Genomic DNA, 15,008 nt, shown 5'->3' with positions numbered 1-15,008 from the left:
GGGAGGGCCGCGCTTCCCTTTGCCTGCGACGTCGCGGGCGGGTGACGCCGCCGGCGAAGCGGAAGCTGGTGCTGAGCTGCCTGTCTGTTCGGCGCCCCACGTGCCGCGCGTTCCGTGCTGCCGGCGGTTGGGCGCGCGGCGCCTTCCCGCCTCCTGTGGCTCTCCTCAGCCGCTGCCCGCGCTCCGGTGGCGGAGGATGGCGGACCTGCGGTTCTGCGTGGTGGAGCCGCTGCAGCTGGTGGCGCGCAGGAACGAAAAGAGCAGCGCGGAGCTGAGCAGGTTCCTGGCGAAGCAGGTGAGCGGGCGGCGCGGGGCGCGGCGACGGCCGCCGGGCGCCCGCCCTTCTTTCCTCCGGGCGGGTCTCGCAGGGTCCGCCGAGGAGGGAAGGGGACGCACCGCGCTGCCTTCCCCCCCTCCCGCGCCGCCATCTCCTCCCGGCAGCTTTGTCTGCTGCCCGCGCTGCCTGGCGACCCCTCCCGCCGCCTCGTCCTCGGGCGGCTGGCGGAGCCGCTCTGCGGGAGCAACTCTCCGCTCGTTTGCTCGCTCTTTCTGCGTGTGCTTGTTGCGGTTTCTTCCCCTCCCCGCCCCTTTCAGGGCTGTGCGAGTGGAGCCCTGTGAGGTAGGACCTCTCCCGTCCCCAGGTTCCTCTCCTATTGCGCTTCCTGAGGGGGCATTTTGCCCTGCAGTTAAAATCTTCAGTATCTTCCATGTCCCTTAAGGTGACTCTGAAAGCATGATAGCGAGAGATGGCATGTTGTTAGCAAGCACTGAGACAGTATCCTTGGCTGCAGCATGTTACCCTGATGCTATTTGCACGTCTTCTTTAATTGCCTTAAAATAGCACGTGGGGTAAAAAGACAGAGGACTGGATTTTCTAGGGTTTGCTTCCTTTTTTTAATCACAGTGATGCTGGAAACATGTTCCTGTTTTCACTGGTTTCATGCTTTGGCTGCCTTAACTGTGAAAAGCACACCTGCCTTCTAGGAGAGTTGAGGCCTAGCTCATTTCTGTCTCTGAAATACTTGAAGACAAGTAATAACAGGATATCAACACATCAGATGTTATGTTATTGATACTTTTCATGATAGAGCTTTTGAAGCCCCTAAGTTGTGTACAGACTTTGGGGTTCAAAATCAATATTTCTGTTTGAGTGTCTAGGAAATGTCCCAGTTGTTTGAAGCTGAAAAGTGTAAATCATCATATTTTTTCAGAATATCGGCTTTCAGTCTGAATTACTGTCTCTTAGTTATGATTGGGGAAAGCTTTCATACGGGCAGTCAAGGTTCTCTGTTGGTAGACAAATGGCTTTTTCTTCTGTCACTACAAATCATAGGATCAAAGTAAAATTGACATGAGTATATATTCCTGTGTTGGAGAGTTGGTGCTAATTGGTAGGAAGCAGTGATGAAGAGCTGCTATTCAAGAGAAAGAAACAGCTGAGAAATAGAGATGGGGATGATGCGGATACATGATGTAGTAGACAGATGGAGTGGTGAACCAGAAGTGAGTCACCGAGATCTGAAACTGGGAAAGAGACTGTGCCCTTTCCCTTCTGGCGACTGTTTTGAGATAAACTTCAGGTTTAAAAGTCTTGCTAGGTGGAAATTATTAAAGAGTGATTATACACAGAGTCTGGAACAGCGTGTTAATGAACAATGACACGTTCTTTTGAAAACTGAATTGCTATTTCCAAGCTTGGTAGCTACAGATCTGTGAGTATGTTAGGCTTATCTTGCCACTAAACAACCAACCACTGACTCCAGTCATCGTACCTGATTTCCTACCAGTTGCTTTGTATGTAACAGGAAGCGTGCATTCTGGAAATCTAGACCTCTCTTTGCTCTGCAGCTTCACTATGTCTTTCTGGCAACTTACTTCTTCAGCATTCCATAATGGAACGGAACTTGCCCACAACTGCTAAGTAAGGAACAGTCTTTTGAGATTCATAGTAAAGGCACCGTTTATGTGGTGATGGAAGATCTTGTTCCCTTTGCTTCAATATGTAATAGAAATAGAGCCTTTTCTGTAGAGTATTTGTATACCATTAACTCTGCAAAGGTACAGCAAATTTCTGTGTTCTTAATGAGGAAAATGGGATGAAAAGCTCTCTAAAACAGTCTTTGTTTCCTGCCTTTCTATTTTTTGGATAATTGAAGCAAACTGTATAAGCAGTAGGGCTCCACAAACTGCTGGAATGTGCTTCTGGTTCTGTGTGTTACCAAATGTCTGTTTGAATCAGAACATCTTCCTGTGTAGAATTCCAAATTCCAAATGCAGATTTTGTGCAAATGCATGTATTTTGGCTCCCTGTGATGGTGTAATTTCAGCAGAGAAGTTCATTAATGAGAAGGTTAAAATGCTAGTGGGAATGGAACTTTAGTGCAAAAATATCCTTATTGGTTTTTGCCCTTTTCGTCCACCACTGTGCATATATGGAAAGATATAAATCAAAAAACCTGACCCTTTTGGATATTTCCTGTATTTAGTCTGTGGAGCCATCTTAAGTGAACTGGAGATCTCAAGCACACTATTGTGGATCTCCTGTTCTATTCTGTTGGTGTTTTATCTCGTCATCCTTCATTTCACCTTTCATTTTCCTATGTAGGGGCAAAAATTGTTTTAATAATAACTCCAAGCTCTTATTTATAGTCCTTCAGTCTTAGCATTTGATGTTGCAAAAGTGCCTTTTTCCTTTTTTTTTAATAAATGTAGGAAAAAAAGAGGTGACCTAGCTGTCCCAAATTCACCCAGCTACTCATTGGCTGTCAGAAAAATGTCCTGACATCCTGGCAACTAAGGCAGACTCTTTTTTTTTTTTTTTTTTCTAAAATATGACTTCAGCTTTTTATTTGAAAGATTAATTAGGGTTTACATCATGTAGCCTTATAAATAAGGGAAGGTATGTTGCACTTTTGCTTCCATCCTGGAGTGTATTCTCATCTCCTTCTGCTTCTAGTTTTTGAAGAGCTGTGATTTTTGGGAGACAGTATGTTAATAAATACACTGACACAAAGTCAAAGAGAACATTCTTGCTATCCTTGAAGGAGCAGTCTGTCCAACGCTGTCAAATACGATGTGCTGGAGGAGGTGTAGGAAGTTCTAGCTTGTTTTGCAGGTAGTTGAAGCTATCTTGTTCTCCATGTGAGACTGCATATCCCCCTGCCTTTTAAATTTTTTTTTTCTTGAAGTATGTGGGTTATAAGAAGAGTGCAGGCTGATGTTTTGCTTTACCTTGCTGAACTGGACAGCTGCCAAAAAGAGTGGTCCTACTCTGTTTTCTCTTTGCCTATTCCCAAGGCCAAGCCACACCTTTCTGTTGCTTCTCTTATCCTGAACCTAGTGAGTGTGCTGATGTGGAAAATCCATTCAACTTTTCCACCCAGCAGAAGACTTTGGAAGAAGGATTAATTTGGATCATCTTGCCAAATTGATTGCTGCACGGTCATGCAATGGTAGAGCTGTTGTGTGAGGGATCGGAGCCAAGAACATGTGTTCCTGTGTTGGAGGGGAAGAAGAATTTCCCAGGCGTGGCCCTTGTGCCCTCCCACTCTTTAGAAGTATCCCACTGTTAAATCTTATGTGTGGTGTAAGGTTCTGTGGAAACACCTGTGAGCCACAGTCAGAAATGCAGCTTTCACGTGGGCCCAGATTATTCCTTGCTGTGATCCTTTCTTTTAGTAATCTTGGGTTTTGGATTGAGCTGGTTCTTCATAAAGTTTCTGTACCTTGTAAGCACTGAGTCAATGTACTGTGCAGGCTGGGAAGGAGGTGTGCAACGCTCTGCTAGAGGAGCAACTGGGATAGTGTTTGACTTGAGGTCTCACTCCTAGCTGTGCTTCTGTTTAATGTCTCTTTCATTAATAACACACAATGTGTCTATATATTCTGTATTTGGAGGGACAGTCTTTTTTGATGCTTTCTTAAAGCAGCTATTTGGAACTGTGGGCACAGATTTACTATCCCAGATTTGAACACTAGAATTAAACACTTTCAGATCAGCTGTCCTTTGCTACTGATTGAGAAAGATGGGTATTTCACAAAGCCACCTTTAGTTAAAGAACCCCTCTGACAGTATTCTTCTTTTCCATAAAATTTTTAATTTAGACTCTGAAAGGCTCTGAAATCAAACAGACTGTCGCTGTAGAATGAGAACGTTGCCACTGTGATTTTTGAACGGTTTTGTATGTCCTAAGGGTACTACACACAGCGATTAAAAAAAACTGCTTGCTCTCACAAAATTGCTGTTGGAATGGATTTGTTGTACAGTAGTCATGTAACTACAGAATTTTACTGAGTCAGTCATGTTATTTACTATTTTATTATTAACTGTTCCTTTTATTTGATACTGAAAGCTCTGGCTAATAAATTAAGTACCCTGTTGTGCCTTGTTCGGGTAGCAAAAGATGTAATTGATTTGGAAACTGAAGGTACTTTTTATTTTTTACAGTGGAGTTTGTCTCCAGTTCTTTTGAACCGTGCTGCCTTTGAACAGCTTGTCAATCATTTTGCCACTCAAAATCTGATCCCCTGTAATGAACAGTGTCTTGCTTGCTCTGTGATGAATGCAGACCTTCAATTCCATTTTTAAAATTATTTTTGATGTTGCTGTGATAGATGAGAGGAAAATAAATTTATATCATGTTTCATAAAAATAAACACAAAGCATGTAAGAAACTGCTTGCAATTAATGTGATGGTTTTGATGTTTGTAGTGTATATACTGCAGTTTCCTGATTTCTTATGTGCTGTTAGGGAACGAATGTCTTTTCAAATTCAGAAGGAGACCCAAAGGACTTGAACAAGTATGCATGTATTCTAGAAGGATGTCGCGAGTGGTACAACCTTAGGAGGTCACCTTTTCAAAGGCAACGGTGTAGGACCTCTGCAGGCTGTTCATCTCGTAACAATGAAACCATTCCATCTGCAGGTCTAGGAGCAGGTTTTACCTGAGTAACAAAAGTCTGGGAGAAGCACAAATTGGTGGCACATGTTGCTAAAACGAGACTACCTGAATCACAGAATATTTCTGTAGGAGTTTAGTAAGTGCTTGTTTTGTTTGGAAAGCTGCCTTGCCTAGCTGTATTTATGACTGTTTGCCAAGAAAGATAAAATTGTCTTGATAAGATAAAGGTTTGCTCAGCAAGGGAGGGGAGAGTAGAGGGTCAAAGTTAAGAGCAAAACCGCTACAATGCAAATTCATAACCCTGATTTTTCACAAATCAAAATTACTTATACTGCATTATATGCTAAACATCACAGAAGTGGAGAGATGCTTGGATAATAACATAAGCTCCAAGACCAGAGAAATGTAAGCATAAGACACAAGAAATGGGTTGTTGTTCTTCAGTAACAAAGTTAGGAAGGTTGGGGGACATGTGAGGGCGTGTGTGTGTGTGTGTGGTTTTTTGTGTGGTTTGGTTTTGTTTTTCCTTGTTTTCCTAGCAGATGTGAATATGTTTTCCATCTATTCTGAAGCCTAATATTTTATTTTGCACTAAAGGACCATTTTTATATACAAATAAGAAAAAAAATACCTCAACTTCAAAACTGCAGATACATGCTGCTACTTGTCAAGAGCATTGCTCGCTATCATTGCTATCAGAAATGTGGAAATAAGGCTGTGATCATGATTGATTTTATGCTTCTTTTTTGAAAAGAGATAGTGAACATGATGCAACTCAAACTTTTTTTTAAGAACTCAAATTCTTAAATGTTTTGTGGCTCTCGTGAGACCGAGCTGTTGAGATCAGTGGGAATTCTATTAACAACGATGTATTAGTTGTTATAACATTTTCCCAGTTTTTTTCTTTTAAAAATATTAAAAATTCTTTGCTTTATCTTTCAGCTGTAAAATATAATTTAGGATTTTGGGACTTTTTTGTAATTCCTATTTAGTGTGTCATTCTGCATGCCACTCATTCTGTTTCCCATTTTTTTTTAAATATGGACAGCTGTGTCAAGTAAGTACTTCCATTGGGAATTTTGGACTCCCTTCTGTTTTTTGAAAGATTTGTTCCTGTAAAATTCACTGTGAATCCTGCATGAATAGTTCTGAAGTTAAAAGTCCAAGTCATTTCCCATTTAACCTGTTCTTACTTTCCATTCCTCTAGATTTGGACTCAGCAGGATCGGCAATGCATCCTTGATACTTTAGCGCAGTTATTACTGGATAAAGAATGTACTCTATTGATCGGCCGTCAAGTTCGGCCAATCTTGTTGGATTTGTTGGAAAGAAATGCAGAAGCTATTAAAGCTGGTGGCCAAATCAACCATGATCGGCATGAAAGGCTGTGTGTAGCAATGAGCAAGCTGGTTGCTAACCACCCTGATGTTTTGCCGTGAGTAATGTAATGTCTCTTTGTGCAATGTCTGAACTTAGGGAATATATGCTTGTCAGTGTTCACTGGTGATGAGAGGTGGTGTTACAATTTGGATTGTCTCCCACAATAACAAATGTGGTTTGAATTGAAAGAATGATTTAGAAAACATGAGTCTTAAACACAGCTTATTTAAATTAAATTGTGTTGTAAGTTCTAATGTGATTTTAATCTTGATGATCAAAAGAAAAGCAAAACAGCTGGCATGAAAATTGCTCACAACCAAAATCTCTGCATTTACGATTAGACCTCTAGGCCAATATAATACAAAGTTATGTAAGTAGGAATCAGTATTATTTTTTCAGTAAACAAGAGCAATTGAAGAGATTTCACCAAAGGCTGTACTGTTTCCCCTTGATAATTAAGTAATGATTTCTAATAAGGTAAAGTATTTGTTGTCAGCTGATTGCTGAAGTGGTTGTCTTTCCCAAGTGTGGACAAAGTTAAATATAGGCCTTAGTTCTCAGTATACCGTCAATTACTGTTTCAGGACCTCTGTCCTGATGTTTTTATTAGTGGCTATTTTCCTTTCCTCTGGCTTAGATGTCTGTTCCATCCCTTCCTCTCTCTCTCTCTCTTTCTTGTAAAGATTTGCTTTAAGATATTTTAAGAATACATCACCAGTTTTCCAGAGGCTTTTCCTGGAGAGTTCAGATGCAAACACAGTCAGATACGGGCGCAGGCGAATGAAGTTACGAGACCTCATGGAGGCAGCCTATAGATTTTTACAAAAGGAGCAATCAGTTTTCCGGGAATTGTGGGACTGGAGTGTGTGTATTCCACTCCTAAGGAGCCATGACACTTTAGTCCGTTGGTAAGTAAAACCCCCCAGATCTTCTCCATTGAAAAGATATTTCTGTATCTTGAATTGTATTTAACAATGTTCATATGCAAGTAGAAAAGAATCTTCAAATAATACCAGAAAAATCCGTACTGATGGTATCTGTACCTGTGCTTCTTACCTTATCTTTTGAAAGCTGTAGTGATCTACCACAGAGGGAAGCTTAGGCTCGCTCTTAGTCATGTTTAAAGCTATGGTCTGGAGAATCTTTTCAAATAACTTCAGTTTACCCAAGTTGGATTAATGGGAGATGTTGAATTTATCACTTCACCTCTACTGTAAGCCTGTTGGTGTATTGCATGCATTCTAGCATGTTATCCTAGAAAAAAGTAGAAATGAATCTACTCCCACTCCAACTTAAATTACAATGATATATTATACTATTCTGTATTGATATGCTATTAATGATTTTTTCTTTTTCTGTTGCTTGTATATAGACATCTTGGTCACTGTAAACCTTGGCTTATTTAAGCTATGCTTCCTAATTGGCCTTGTTGCAGACTTTGCATATGGTTTTGGTCAGATGTTTTGTTAGGTGTCTGCCTGCAGGGCTTCGACCTAGTCACATGATCTACCTTATTTATGTGACTAGTAGTATTGATAGGGCCTTTTATTTATTTAAGAAAAGGTCTTTTAATAGTCTTGATTTTTTTAAAAACTTAAATTCAGAATTATGTTAGTAACACATAGTTTTAAAATAAGGTGTATAATTTAGGAAGGGCAGGAACAAGAGTGTTGTCAAATCTGTCAGTCATTTATGAAGCTCTTCAGGATAACATACACTTAGATAGTCTTAAAAAACTAAATAGAATTTCTGATTAATTGACTGGAATTGGTTTACCTCATGGTCAGCTAATAATCTTAAGTAAGTGAATGAGCTGACTTTTAAATTTTGTCCTGAACCTATCTTCTCTGGCAAGTATTTCCCCCCCACCCCCCAGCTCATTGAAAGCTTTGTTCTTGGAAGGTAAAAACAGTGGTATAATAAATTAAAAGTGTTTTATGATTTGTAGTAAAAGCTCTCTTGTTGCGAGACAGCTTTATGTAGTAATGAAGTCAAGACTTGGGACTTGTTGGCTTCTTTTGTCACTGAGTTTTGAGTTCATTGTGTTAGGGTTATTTTAGAAATAGCATGAAATAGAAAGCAATTTTGATAGGGAAGTGGTAGGAGGAGAAGAAAAAGTCAGGCAAAGAAAGCCTGATTCTCACTGTCTCATGCGTTTACCTTCATTTATTTGGGAAAGTGCTCTCCTTTACTATATTTCTGTAGATCACTCAGTCCTTCAGAGAAAGGTTAGCTAGTTGGTGTACAAATACTTTGATAGAATTGCTTTTCTCAGTTCTGAGATATTTCTCTAGTCTTAAAGAATGTTAAGCATAGCACTAAAATTATTTCTATGAAGAAAGTTTTCTGCATGTTTTTCCAAACTTGATATTTTGGTTTGCAATTGACAGTTGTCAAACTAAATTTCTTAAGACTATGTTTTGACATGTTTTGTTCTAAATATAAATTTTAGGTATACTTCAAACTGTCTTGCTCTGGTTACATGCATGAATGATGAGCATAAATTATCTTTCCTGAAGAAGATATTCAATCCTGAGGAGCTGATACATTTCAGATTAAAGTAAGTTCTTTTAAAATCTTGAACACTATTTGTTTTTGTTGATGGCTTTCCATTGAGTTAATAAACGTGCATTTCACAGGCTACTAGAAGAATCTCAGCTGCAGAATGTGGAACAAGCCCTTGTTTTGGCCAATCCAGACTCCTCGTTTTGGCAAAAGGAGAAAGAACTGCAATATACACAAGGACATATTGTATCAGGCGACCTCTCTGCAAATGTAGTAGCTGTATGTGGTATTGTGCTGCCTAGACTACAGCTTGTTTCTGAAGAGCAGGTATGTAACCCAGGGTTACATCTTTACTTTTTTTTTTTTTAAGAATCCCTAAATGCAGTGAACTGACTTTACTTCCTGCTTAAATGGCATTGAGATACTATGGGTAATGTGTGTATCTTCAGCTTTCTTGATGTGTGCTGTAAGCTAATGTTTTATAATATAGACACTGCAAAGAAGCTCTGCAGTGGAATGAAGCAATGAAGGCATAATAGTGCTGTTCACTTTATCTTCATGTAGCAGTTCTTATGAACATACTACAAAAGAACATTCAGCTTTACATAGTATCTCCAGTCCAAGTTAGGGTGATATGCCATAGCGGAGAAAAGCCAGGATCTGGCACAGTTGCTTTTACCTGCATGAAGTAGTTTTTTGTGCTATACAAACATCTTATAAACGGCCTTTCTCCAAACATATTCTTAGTTCTTCTCTTAAAACAAAAGAAAACAAGGCTGCTACTTACTCTTCTAGAAAGCAGAAAAAGGGGAGAGAAAGTGAGCAAGACCTTACTTTCTCCACTTGAGTGAAGTGTAATGCAGAATGTAGTGCCTTATAGTTTTAGGAAGTCCATCAAAGGCATAAATGTTTTTGGCCAAACAATATTTAATCTTTTTTCTCTTGAGATGCTGTTCATCTTGAACTGTTCAGGTTCTTCTTTGTTGCTGCAGCCAGCATTCTTGACAGTTTTTTCTCATTTAGGTACTGTTTTAGCTTTTAGTTGAGTATTTCTATTCAGTTTTGCGACACTGATCTACAAATGAAGGCAAAGAAATGAATGAAGGCTACCAACGTCCAGAATTTCTTGAGTAGCAGAAGCAAGGAAATAGGAATTTCCTCCCAAATTCTTTTCTCCCCCACCCGCCCCCCAACTTCTGTAGTTGAATTTGCTGTATTCTAGCTTTTTTTTTATATAGGATTGAGGGTGTGGTTTGAAATTCATTGCAGCAGGGGAAACTGTAGAGCTGTTTAAGGATATTCTGACTCCCATGTCAGTGTCATAGCTGCTGCAGCTGTGCTGAAGCTAGGCCATGCTATAAACTGGATTGCTGAAAGGATATTCTTTGTCTCTGAGGGAGGAGAGAACTTCCCAAAAAGGCATGCTTTTATTTTTTTAATAGCCACAGGTATTTCACTGATCTGGTATACAGTGTAGTTCCAGTTATTCTGGGGAGGTTCCAGTTACAGCTGAGGAGGTCTGATGAAGAGGTAGGAGCAAACTGTGAGGAAAAGCAGGTACTCTTAAAAACTAGCATTGTTATCAGAAAAGTACATGAAACTATATCTGAAAAGATCAAACCTAAGTACAAGACACTTGTTTCAGTGCAGTATGTACTCTGATTTCTTTTCTCTGTGCCTTTTGGCAGGAAAGCACTAATTTTTGTGCCATATACTGATATCTAAGTCACTGTAGGAGAGCCAAAATATTTGGAGAGTATCTGTAGCATTGATTAATTACCATTCAGTAAACTACATTCATTGCATTTTGAATAAAATAAAAGTTACTGATTTTACCTCTTTTTTTTTTAACGCACTGAGTTTAATGAAGTTATACTTTGGCCTCTGCAGAAAGAACAGTTTGCATCATACTTGCATCATCTGAATCTAATTGCTGTTTGATTTGTCCTGTGATTTGGATCCATTCTGATGACTTAATTTCACTTATATTGCAAATTGCATTTGATTGACATGTGTTATGATTGAATAGTTACTATGCCTGTACTGACAACTTAGTGTGAACTCCCTTTGGGAACAAATTGTACATCTACTTTATTAAGTGTTTCACCTATAATAGGTTTTTGATGAAATCTATTTTAATATCTGTCATTAAATACAGCTTTAGAATCCTTTCTTTTATTTGATATGTGTTGACAGATCTGCAGGCCAAAATTTTCTAGTTGTCAGACTCGCTTTCCTAATTGTTCTGTGTTGTACAACGTGTAAAAAAGGTAACAATTTCAGTGTAGTAACTCAAATTTTATGTTTGAACAGGAAAATAACACCAGCCGTTTTGTTTTGGTTGAATCTGCCTTCACAAATCTTCAAAACCTTGCTATTGCTGTAGCATATCAGAGTCCTGTTTTATTAGAAGGACCAGTAGGATGTGGCAAGACTTCTTTAATTGAATATTTAGCAGCTGCTACAGGAAGAACAAAGCCTCCTCATATTTTGAAAGTCCAGCTTGGAGATCAAACTGATAGTAAGGTAACAGATGAAGTTGTGTTATGGTTGGGTGATCAGACATAATTTTTACTTAAAGCATGGACTTAGTTTTCTAATAAGATAATGTTTAACTTTTTACCCAAAGACCTCACAACCCCCAAGTCTGTAGTATTGGTCTTACTATTGATGAGAATAAATAAATGTGAAGAAAAATCACAGTTAAGCTTCAGTAGGTTTTAAATTCTGTGCATAATTGTGCTGTATCTGTTTCATGTAAATTATGTTTTATTAGGGTTTTTCTATGTGGAACAGTCCTATTGTGTTTGGTGGTTTGTTTTTTTTTTAATTAAAATTTGACTTGTATTGGGGAAAAAAAATTATTCTAAAATAACTCAAGCTGGTGCTGAAGCCTGTATGGACACTTTTATTTCAGTTTAAGTGAGCTAATGTCAGTTTAACCTGATCCCAGTTTTTTGTGGTAAATATGAGATGAAGTAAGATCCTGTGATGCTGAGGACACTTGTACTTACCTAATAGTGATCTATCCCTACCTGTAGAGATAAAACCAGAGGTGAAGATAATTTCTCATTCTTCAGGTTTTGCATATATAACTTCTGAGTTTGAATTGATTTATGTTGTTTGTCTCAATTTATATTTAGTTTTCCAAGGTGGTTAGTATCTACCAGAAGTGCTATCTGAAGGTTTTTATTAGCATGCATGAGCACCTTCTTTACTTGCATAGAACAGCTGATTGCACTGTCTCACAACTGTTCTCCCCAAGAGTATCTTTTCATATACATGAGTAAGACCACCATATTAAGAAGAAGTGATAAAGTTCAAGGTACAAAATATGTAGTAGTGAAACCATAAACTTAATTATTTAAGGAATGCTTAAATGTGGAAGTTACAACTTTACAGAGAAGCAGCACTTGACTGGTTTTGTATCTTCGAATAACTTGCTTTACAATTCCTCTTACTAGCTTAGTCAGCGATTTTTCAAAAATGTAAAATAAAGTTCAGTGCAACCCTAGACAGTTTTATATGTTATACTGTTGATTGTTTGTTAATTATGGTGGCACAGCTCTGTAAATTCACTTCCAATTACTTGGTTTATTTTAATTACTATGTTTCAGTTAGATTATTGTAGATGTGGATGGGTGAAACTTTTTTTTTCTTAATTAAAAAAAGTGTAATGCTGGGCACAGATTACCAGATGGATTGTTTAGTAAAGTGGAGGCTAAGCAAGTGTTTCTTATATACCAACTCTGGTCATTTTTGTAAGTTTTTACTCTGAGTTTTTAAGGGATGTAATGAACAGGTCTCTAATTTACTGATTGTTTTCGTCATAGACGCTGCTTGGTATGTATCGTTGTACAGATGTACCAGGGGAGTTTGTATGGCAACCTGGAACCTTGACACAAGCTGTTACCAAAGGTCATTGGATACTTTTGGAGGATATTGATTATGCTCCTCTGGATGTGGTATGTCGGTTCATGTTTGCTGTAAGGTACTGGTCTTAAGGCCCATACTAGCAATTTTTGGAGTCTCATCACCATGAGTTCTGCAGCAGCATGCTGAAAATACTGCCCCTTTAAAAGGGGTTAGAAAGAATTAACCTGTCTGTCTTTGTTCACATATTAGCACACTGCATTAGTTTTTGTCATTGTTCTAGAGTAGTCGTGACACTGCTGCTGATGCCACTTTTCACTCTGAAGATTTGAATTGACACTGATAATGAGCTGTGTCTTTTAAATCATGTTTTAATATTTGAAAACTAACGTGTCCCCAAACACCACAGATTTCCTGTTTTCAGCTCCAGATCAACTAGTTAGACTGTCGTCCTTCCCATTTGAAGTAATGGCTGCTAAAAGCGTATCTTCTGCAAGAACGATATCATAGAGATGTTTTGCTGTATAGGCCTGATGGACGTTCTGCAGATAGTTGTTTTCTTTCATATCTGTTCTGTGAAGAATCCTTTGTGTGACTAAATAACCTGACAGCTTTTTTATCGGGTTCTAGGCTTCTGAAGTATAGGGAATTTATAAGAAAGCCAAGAAACACTGCTTGTATATACTAGACAGTTTTTCACTGCCAGAGGGTCATGCATTTATTTGCTTCTGTGGACTCACCTCGTTGCACTCATCACAAGCATGCCCTAAGTAGTATCCTACATTCATCTCTCCTTTTCTTCAAGTCCTCCCTGCAGGCATCCTGTCTCCTTTCTCCATATCAAAGTCTCCGTCCTTGCCTCCCTCTGTGCTGAGGGATGATTGTGGTCCTACCTCCCTTTTTTCCTTCCACCATTATTACTGTCCTTCTGCATGGAAGGATAGATTCTTTAAACAGATACCAAATTCTCCTGGGGGTAGCAGGGTATACACTGAAAAATGTTGATGTTTGAGAATGACATCTTTGAGATGCAGGTCATCTTTGTTTAGGCAGATAAAGAAAATAAGGCTTCTGACGTGAAAGTGTCTAATAATTCATTTGACAATTCAAAACAAATAGTTCTGATTTAGACATGCAGTGTAAAGACTGTCATTTCCATTCTCTTATTAAATCTGGATACAGGAAAAAGAAGATAAGGAAACATTATACCTGTGACTTCCACTGCTGATTAAAATTACCAGGGACTCTGCAATTCCTGTTAGTGTCACATGGAAGTGCAATCTGCAGGAACAGCAGTTGTTGACAATGTAGTGGTGCTCAGTGGAAGTGCTCTAGCATCTCAAGTGTGAAATGAGTGTGGATAGGTGTGCTGTCTGTTACAGAGTCACAAAAAAAAAAGTTTTATAAATTTTGTTCTCTTGTCCAGATCTCTGTGCTGATTCCTCTTTTGGAAAAAAGAGAGTTGCTAATTCCTGGTCGTGGTGACTGTTTAAAAGTAGCATCGGGATTCCAGTTTTTTGCAACCAGGAGGTAGGCTTGTAAAGTTAAATGATATTAAGAGCATGGATATCCTATTTTTAAGTCAGACAGCAAGTGCAAGGTACTTGGTCAGGAGTATTTTAGCAATTTCCAATTAACAAGCAATAGAAGCCATGGAAGTTGTGAAAAGAATTTTTTCACTTTAGAGCAGCCTTATATTACTACTGAGTGAATCCAGTCTTTGTACAGAAAAATCACTTCAACAAGGCTAAAGGAATTAAACTTGCTGCGGGGGGGGAACCCTACAAAACCAACCCCCCACCAAAACAAAATACCACTCAGCAATTACTGTGTGAAAGGGGTTTATGATTGATATCCACAAGGTGTCTTGACTTGCTAGTTTTAACAGCACTTGTGTAAAATATTTCTTAGTTTTGCTGATCTTGGGGTAGTTGGTAGTCTGACTACTGAACATATTAAGTTTTCTGGGTTTTGTTTTTTATTCTACATTCTTCTTGAGCAGTTGTACACATGTGTTCCCTGGAACATATTTTTTAAGAGTTTCATGAATAATTTTAACTGAACCCTGCATCTATAGTAAGATATTTTATTTGGGAATCATGAAAAAAGGAATAGAAGGAAAAAAAAATTTTAAAAGTCTGATTTGTGAAAGTCTTATGTCAAGGTAGAGGTTTGTAATGTTTTCTAACCAGAAGAAGATTTAGGGTACTCTCCCTCATGGTTTCACTGTAGTAATGGCTCATGCATCAGATGTCAAAATGTTATCTTGTATATTAAGACATAGTATTGTATCAAGATTTAAAGGTTAGGATATCTAGAAGGGAAATGGTTATAGGGTTTTCAAATGT

General features: G+C 38.7%; 1 protein-coding gene across 3 annotated transcripts in view; it reads left to right on the top strand.

Moving 5' to 3' along the window:
- The first annotated feature begins 65 nt into the window (after positions 1–65).
- MDN1 (midasin AAA ATPase 1) overlaps positions 66–15,008 on the top strand; it is a 105,336-nt gene continuing 90,393 nt past the window's right edge. For 2 of the 3 annotated variants that reach the window (XM_072855479.1, XM_072855480.1), the window contains exons 1-8: positions 66–295; positions 6,111–6,337; positions 6,966–7,190; positions 8,735–8,842; positions 8,922–9,114; positions 11,101–11,313; positions 12,621–12,752; positions 14,087–14,190. In XM_072855479.1, the coding sequence (XP_072711580.1) occupies positions 197–295; positions 6,111–6,337; positions 6,966–7,190; positions 8,735–8,842; positions 8,922–9,114; positions 11,101–11,313; positions 12,621–12,752; positions 14,087–14,190 (1,301 nt within the window). In that variant the 5' untranslated portion in view covers positions 66–196. The remainder of the gene's footprint in view (positions 296–6,110; positions 6,338–6,965; positions 7,191–8,734; positions 8,843–8,921; positions 9,115–11,100; positions 11,314–12,620; positions 12,753–14,086; positions 14,191–15,008) is intronic. The other variant, XM_072855478.1, reaches the window with a different exon arrangement.

Source organism: Ciconia boyciana, chromosome 3 (genome assembly GCF_034638445.1).
Source record: "Ciconia boyciana chromosome 3, ASM3463844v1, whole genome shotgun sequence".
Classification (NCBI taxonomy): Eukaryota; Metazoa; Chordata; class Aves; order Ciconiiformes; family Ciconiidae; genus Ciconia; species Ciconia boyciana.
This window is presented reverse-complemented; position numbering and strand designations above follow the sequence as displayed.